The sequence below is a fragment of the Branchiostoma lanceolatum genome, chromosome 4, assembly GCF_035083965.1.
Source record: "Branchiostoma lanceolatum isolate klBraLanc5 chromosome 4, klBraLanc5.hap2, whole genome shotgun sequence".
In the NCBI taxonomy this organism is placed as follows: domain Eukaryota; kingdom Metazoa; phylum Chordata; class Leptocardii; order Amphioxiformes; family Branchiostomatidae; genus Branchiostoma; species Branchiostoma lanceolatum.
The window spans coordinates 24,627,695-24,635,375 of NC_089725.1; the positions used below are offsets into that span (position 1 = coordinate 24,627,695).

The 7,681-nt window shown below is 39.7% G+C and overlaps 1 protein-coding gene across 13 annotated transcripts in view; it reads left to right on the plus strand.

Annotated features, from left to right (window-relative positions):
• The window catches only part of LOC136433585 (nephrin-like), an 83,039-nt gene extending 75,725 nt beyond the window's left edge, over positions 1–7,314 (plus strand). For 8 of the 13 annotated variants that reach the window (XM_066425922.1, XM_066425923.1, XM_066425929.1 and 5 more), the window contains 5 exons: positions 785–928; positions 1,146–1,176; positions 2,977–3,230; positions 3,472–3,668; positions 3,933–7,314. In XM_066425922.1, coding sequence (XP_066282019.1) covers positions 785–928; positions 1,146–1,176; positions 2,977–3,230; positions 3,472–3,668; positions 3,933–4,121 — 815 coding nt within the window. In that variant the 3' untranslated portion in view covers positions 4,122–7,314. The remainder of the gene's footprint in view (positions 1–784; positions 929–1,145; positions 1,177–2,976; positions 3,231–3,471; positions 3,669–3,932) is intronic. The other 5 variants (XM_066425920.1, XM_066425917.1, XM_066425927.1 and 2 more) reach the window with 4 other exon arrangements.
• Positions 7,315–7,681: the final 367 nt, after the last annotated feature.

Here is a 7,681-nt window from a genome sequence, read left to right on the forward strand (position 1 = left end):
ATTTTACAGGCATCGTTGGTCAATGAAGGCCTTTGGAGAAACGTACATGTAATTCCACTGCACAGTATTACGTACGCAATTTATTGTCATTTGAGGACATTACCAAGGCTCAGACGTCATGAAAACTCCCACCAGTTCTAAAAATTCCCTAGCGTAACGAAAGTTCAAACATGAAATGTTTACTTCCAGTGTTATTAACACCAATCGTGACTAAACATTACTTTGTTTCCCCCCTGTGCTGCCATATGTTGTTTTCTAATCAATGCATGGACATAAATCCTACCCTATTACAACCAACCTGTCTATTGTCCAATACAGTAATAACAACCCCACTGTGTATTAATGGTAGTGACAGGAATATGTATTGAAATATGCAACTTTATCATTGGCATTAGTGCAGCAAGTAGTCAAGCTTGGTCTGCCTAGAGTATGGGTGACCTTCAACATTTCCTTCAACTCTAAAAACTACACATCTTTAACATAGAAATAAACTGAACAATTTACGAAATGAGACTGTTTTTAATCCTACTGGATAATAGTAGGACAGTTAAGATGCATAGTGTTTTCTCCAAGAAAAGGAAATATTGTAGCCTAGCCCAGGAAACATATCTTAACAACAGCCACCTCCTACTTTTAGTTCGAAATTATGCCTTTGACTGTGGCAGCATGATAAAAAATCACAACAGAAAAGTTTCAAGCAAAGTCTGCAAACCAGGTCATCTCGTAGCAAGCAGTGTTGAGTTATTCTACATTTTTCCTGATCTACATTTTTTGTCCAAAAAAGCAGGTGGAATCTCAAGAGAAGTCATCATCGGCGTGGCTGTTGCCGGGGCCCTCTGTCTCCTGCTCAACATCATCCTCATCGTTTTCCTGGTCCGCTGGTGGAGGAGAAGAAGGAAAGCGAGGAGAGAGGCGGCCAAGAAAGACGGTGAGAAGATGTCTTAAGCAACATAAACATATTTATAGGAAATATGTTTAATAATATGTATATTTATAGATGAGATAGATCTGTATTTCTGCGGTAGCAGCAGCAAACAGAGCAGTCTGGAAAACAATGGCAGCCTGCCTCAGTGGATGAACTGAAATTTCTGTGATATCATCAATATTACCTTGTCATTGAAACTCCCTTCTTATTTGTTTTGCAGAGGATGCTGCCACATTAGAGACAGTAGACTTGTAAGTATCAACTCTCTCTTTTGTTCTACTTGAAATATATCTTGCTGAGCTAGAATTTTAAAGTTGGAAATACCGGTATGTCTTGAACATTCACTCCATCTGGCTTTTGTTTTATGTGGAAGAGCAAGCTGAAGTACAAGCTCACATGCTTTTCACAGCAACCTGGTACTGCTTAGCTTGCCTGAAACACCACATCAAAATCTAACTTGGGCTGTAATTCAGTGTTGCCAAACATTTCTCAAATGTTGAAATTCATATTTCTCTTGTATGTATCTTATTTGCTGTTTATCAAGGAAATGCTTATCTATGATTATGAAGTAATGTCTCTTATTACTTGCTTACTATTCAAGCACTGTTGTAGTCCAATTGTTAGGTTCAGTACCTGTTGACATATCAGGACTTAAAATTGGGTAGCATTCCTCTTTACAAAGAATGATACAGCTATCAAAAGAAGAAAAATTGTTTACCTCAAAGTCACTCCAAAGTCAGGGACACCCTCTAATTTTGCTCTCCCAGAAAGCATCTAATCATCTACAGGACAAACTTTGCCCAGGAGGATGGTTCTTTAACATGTTCCTGTACTGCTTTAACAAAGATAAAGAAGTAATGCCTAGTCAGATTCATTACAGAGCTACATGCACAATGGGATGCTTATGGCATACCAAGGTAAAATAAAACTCAGTATACCCCAATCATCCAACATTGTGCAATTATAATTAAAAAGCATGTATGCCAAATGGCTCTCAGTCATCGTCAAAGCAGTGTAAGAACAGGATAGCTACAGAACCATAATCTTGGGCTGCTTTTCTCCTGTGCCTATTGTAACAGACGATGTCTCTCTCTGTGATTCCTCACCCTGTAACAGCTATAAAGAGTTCCCTGATCCTGTGCACTGGGGAACGGTCCCCCCACAGAGACCTCACAAGAGAACAAGCCGCCCAAATACCCCCAGCACCTTCTCACTATAACAGTAGCATGGACCAAAAGTGCTGCTTTAACAACTGAATGGAAGTCATATGCTGCTAATTACCCTCACAATTCCTTTCCACTTTGTGTAAAAACTTTCACCAGCTAGGCCAATATATTTCTAAATCTTAATTCTATCTAGACCATTCTCAAAACTTTAAGAATATCAACTTTTTGTATGTATAAGTGTTGCTTTTGAGCTAGTAGAGAAGATATCATAACAAGTGTTTCGACTGATGGAGTGTGTTTCAGAAGTCTCTTTGGTGGGACAGTGGTCCTTCCAGTTCTCTTGCAGTGCACTTTTCTCCTTGTGTGAAAAAAAAAACATCTTCATAACAAACAACAACATTATCAGAAAAGCGCTCTCATTCACAAGCATTTCTCATTTGCAAAATTTGCAGTTAAAGTGAACCAAAGACAACAAAGTTTAAACTGACAGCACAGTGCATGCCAATGAGAAGCAATTTAAATGCTTTGCTTCAAGAGGTTGGTACAAGATATGTAAACTTTTTTTTGTTGCCAAATGCTGATTTTCAGATATGTTTGTCCATCCCTTTCTACAGAAATCCACTAAATGGCTCTCTTAATTGATATATAATTCATAAATCTACATTGCTCTTTGGCTTTGCCTCTTCTTCTCCTGTAATGCAGTGCACTAAAACTCTTTCCAGTACTCTAGCTGTTCTTGGCTGAGGTTCTCAGTTTTCTCAGTTTGGATGGCTGTGCATGGTACATATTCCTGATGTGTTCCACCTTCAACAGACTAACATAACTTACGACAGCCGTTAGGTTGCACAAGATGGCTGAAGAGTGTTGTCATTGCATGTCTACTAGGCCCAACGGTGTCTTACACCTCAATGACTTGTCCCCTGACAACTATGGTGACATCATCAAAAACCACAGCCCGAAGCGCCTCGACCCCTACGAGGACGAACACGGGGAGCCGTACAGCGACTTTGACCTTCAGGAGGCATTGGACAAGGGCAACTACTACCACCCAGACCCAACGCTCTACCGCCAGGATGAACCATACAACTATGAGAGATACCGTGATGACGGCCAGCCTGGAGTGCACTGGGATCCCTTTGGTAAGGAATCTAGTTAATGTATCATCGCACAAATGTAGTTGACAAATGGTAACTATGATTTAGTCTGTAATAACAAAGTACCACACTGATTCCTTCTTTCTGTCTCTGAACTATTTTCACCATACTCCTATAGTGTAACATGGAAATTTCTTCTGCTTATTCAGTTGATTGTCGCTCACTGTTGCAAGGAGCTTGAAAATGACAACTTCTAAAAACATCTCACCATGTCTCACCCATGCAGGCAAGCCCCCTCCCCAGAGGAGTTCCCCAGGCCTTGGACCCATCTACCCAGACAGCGCCTATGCCAGTAACTACAGTGACTACCCCCCTGAACAGGACTACCCCCCGAGACCCACCTATCCCCCAACCTTTGATGACATTAACCCCGGAGCCATTGAACAGGACGCTAGGGTGGGTATACCCTTGCTATCGGCTGAGGTTTGTATACGCCGGGTTGGTACTAGATGTCGTGTTGGTGGTACCCGTACATGGTGGTAAAGTGAAGGGGATCATTTCTGCAGAGGCAGGGTTGGTTATATGAAATCTATGGAGCTCTCAGCATCACCAGGCTCAGTAACCCGTATTTGCATCCAAAAGACACCCTAGATGTTTCAGTCATAGATCTATCTGCTGGATACATCCACGTTGTGGTTTATCAATGCTTGACCAAACTGACGATGTTTGTTTGTTGAACTTCTCCAGGCAACCCCGCGGCTAGTGGACGATGACGGGACCATTAACACCTACGGACTGGACTACGGCGGCGGTGGCGCCCCCTCCAGCAGAGGCTCCCACACTTCCAGGGGATCCTACGACAAAAACCTGTACGGCAGCCAAGCACCCAACAACAGGAACTACGACCACTACGACCAACGGGGACATCTTGTATAGAGACATGGAAAAGTCTGGTTCACTTTGCTTTGTCCCCAATGAAGGTGGAAACTTCACCACCCAAGTGCCAAGTTTGGTTAGGGAAAACTCAAGGATCTTTAGGCATTCTGTGGAAAGAAAGGGGTGGAAGGCATACTAGTACCAAGGACATCACTTCTCACAACCAATGGCCAAATAAGGGATAGGCAAATTGTGTTACAGGAAAGCAAAGAAGAGCAAATTGCTGCCATTTTCTGCAATTTTTAAATCTTGACTTGGGCACAAAATTAGCTCATATGCACTTTAAAAACTGTACAAGTTGTGAAGATTTCCAAGCCATAGGAAAGATTTTACTGTCCAGGGATAAAACCATATCATTTCTGTACAGCATCCGTTCATGTTCAGTTTTATAGTAGTATCCTGTTGGGTTTACTTGCAATATTACCGTACAAAGGGTAGTTTTTAGGAAGTCACCCCGCAGACTCTGTACAGAAATGTTTGAGAAATTGTGAAATCCTGGATGAACAGTGATCATTGGGAACATTTCTAGTACAGTTTGTTACAGAGATTACCGCGGGGAGAGGGGTTCATAACCAGTATCATCTGCAATATCACGTATTGGTTGCTCTTAACGTGTTAAAGATATTTGCAGCACATCTTTGTCAGTGACAGGGTGACTTCCTGCAAAATGCTAAAGTTGTAGGGGTAGCAGCACTGACTTATGAAGCAAATGTGAGGAAGCTATAAGAAATTGTGTTATCAAAATTTGTTACAACAGTTGACTATGAGACAAAATGCAGATACATGAACCAGTGTTATTTGCAGTACACTTTCTTACCACTTATTTTACCAAATATAAAAAGGGTTTAAAAACCCAGAAACTTTATGTACAGCAATTGTAAATAATATCTTTTTTCAACATTGGTGCTTGAATTTCTTATATGATTAGTACTATCCATGCATGTAGTCACACTCTGTGCATGAGATGCTTTGTTGCTTGCTTTCATGTTTCTGTTTCTTTGATGCCAAAGAGCTTCCTTTTATTCAAAGAGCAGCTGTTACAATAGAATATTAGATGCAATGGCTTTGTAAGTACTGGTTAATACATACTTTTATTATTAGAGATAAGTTTGCAGAAAATTATCCCTTTTTTGTAGCCAAAGAGACTAATGAGATTTACTTTCAGTGCTTGATTAGATCAGAGTTGCTGTTTTGTAGATGATATGATGATATTAACAAATATGTTTAATCGCTGTGACAAATCATGTAAATATGTTATCAATTTTTTGTAATTATGTAATTATTTCCAAATTGTTCCTGTGGAATTTGTGTCCTTTCGTACAAGATGTAACGTTAAGCTGCAATTTCAGTGAATGTGAGAGTGACAGTACTGTAATGTGGGAAACCCTGAAACTGTGGTGCATGATTTGTTTGGAACAGGTTCCGTGTTAGCCTTGATGTCTGACCTTTTTAGAGCAAACGTAAATGATGAGAATGGTATCTAGGCTACTTCAGTGTAGGAGCCTTATTTCTAAGACAATACTTTCACTGGTTCTGGATAAGTTTAAGATTCAAACCATATACTTGTAATATGCCAATGAAGCTACATGTTTCTTTCCACTCCTAAGTACAAATCATGCACTGCAGTTTCAACACATTTGTGGCAAAAGGTTGATGTGCACTGGTGCTCAAGTCTGTGGTGTCAAAAAATCTTGCATAGGAAAACACATGGTATTCTTCCTGATATACAGGCCAACAAGTACGTAATGTAGTTGCAGTTGTTACTGTTGCACCATTGATACACTGAAGGTGCAGTATTTTTCCTCTCACAATTAGAAAAAGATTCACAACAGTATGCTAAGTAGTAATGAAAGCAATCTTGTTTTTGTCCAAAAAGCAATCAAGCACCAAGACTACTAGAGATGTTGAAACATTGGAATTGCAGCGAGCACCAGATCTTTTAATATCTTTTGTCAGCTTAGCTGAAGCTATCAGGAGGTTAGGTGCTCCTTGCCTCACTGCAGGATTGTAACGTTGCACTGATAATGATAGTACATGCAGAACATGCCTGTGTCTCAGATTCAGGCTACAAAGAGATTAATATGTATCTTTTCAACTAAAGTGCAAAAACATAAAGGTAATAATGTTTACACATATCAAGGACATTACATAATGTCCTTGCATACATCCATCATTGACAGTAACATCTGGTCACTCATGGTGCCTAATGATGAGGATGATGGTGCCTAATAGCAATACGTACTTTGAATCCTTTATGTGCTGTTCTAATACTGTTGTGTGTGTGGACCAAGCTAAGTTCTGCCTGGCATTGAAGAAGAGATCTTTAGCTTAACACCGCAATACATAACCTGCTGACATGTCTTCACTAGTCAGGTGTGTTGTGAGCTTTAGTCTTTGGCTTCAAGTTAACAAACATTGTACTTAGCACTGGTTAGTTCTTGGTGTGTTGCTTTTTCAATGAGACAATGTCAGGCAATGTTTCAGTGATAACGTCATTTCTGGTGTAGATCTGAACACATAAAGTCCAAATAACAGCATTATAATTGTCATAATAGAAATGCCTCTTCATGTGCAGTTATCTCTACATAGGAAAAAACTGTTTCACAGGAATGGCTTTTTTCATTATCAAGTGCTGGTTATCCTCCCATGATGCATTATGTAGCCATAAACAGAAATCCAGTTGCCATGGTGACAGATGCGGGCATTCTGTAAGCTCCATTTTGATCACTTTATGCCAATGATCACGTAACCATAGAAAAGCAATCAGAGGTCTCGAAAGTCATGTGTTGAACCTCTTAGGAAAACCACTTTATGTCAGGATATGTATGTATATAACACAGACATGACTGTGAAGACTAGTGGTACTGTTAGTCGAGTTTTTGTATGGTTCACCCAGCACCATCAAGTGTCTGTGCAATATTGCCATAAATGAGAAAGAAAAACACTGCAGATGATGCAGTAAGTGTGAATGTTTATATTTGTACTATAGCAGTTTAGTTGTAGTTTCTATTGGTTACAACATCTCATTCCTTTCTTGTTGTAAGTAGCTTTGTACTTTTTTATACAGCCATTTGCAGCCTATTTTTGTACTGCTGAAAAATTACCAGTAATATATTTATGACCAGTGTGTCACGTATCTACCGTTTTATTCAGTTTGTTTAGATGATGTAGAAATAAAACTTGTGTGGTCACAGTTCACGTTTCTGTCACTTTCTTGAACCTATTGATATATACATAACGTTAAACATATTTACCGTACCGGTAAGTTTGACACAGAAACCAGGAGCTTAGACAAACGTAACGACTTATCCTCTCCAACATCTGCTTGGTGAATAGAGAACACGGTCCTTTCCATGGGTAGTCTTTTCCAACCATTCAAAGATTACATTCTCTTCGGCCGTCGCTGTTTTTCAAGAGTTCAAGGGAGGAGGTCAGGGGTCTTTTTGACTTAAGATAGGAAAGTAAAACAAAAGAATGGTTTACAACGATAACGTTACATTCCATAATCATATTCGGTAAATGAAAATAAGTCGACGATATAATCATAGTCACTCGTCGCA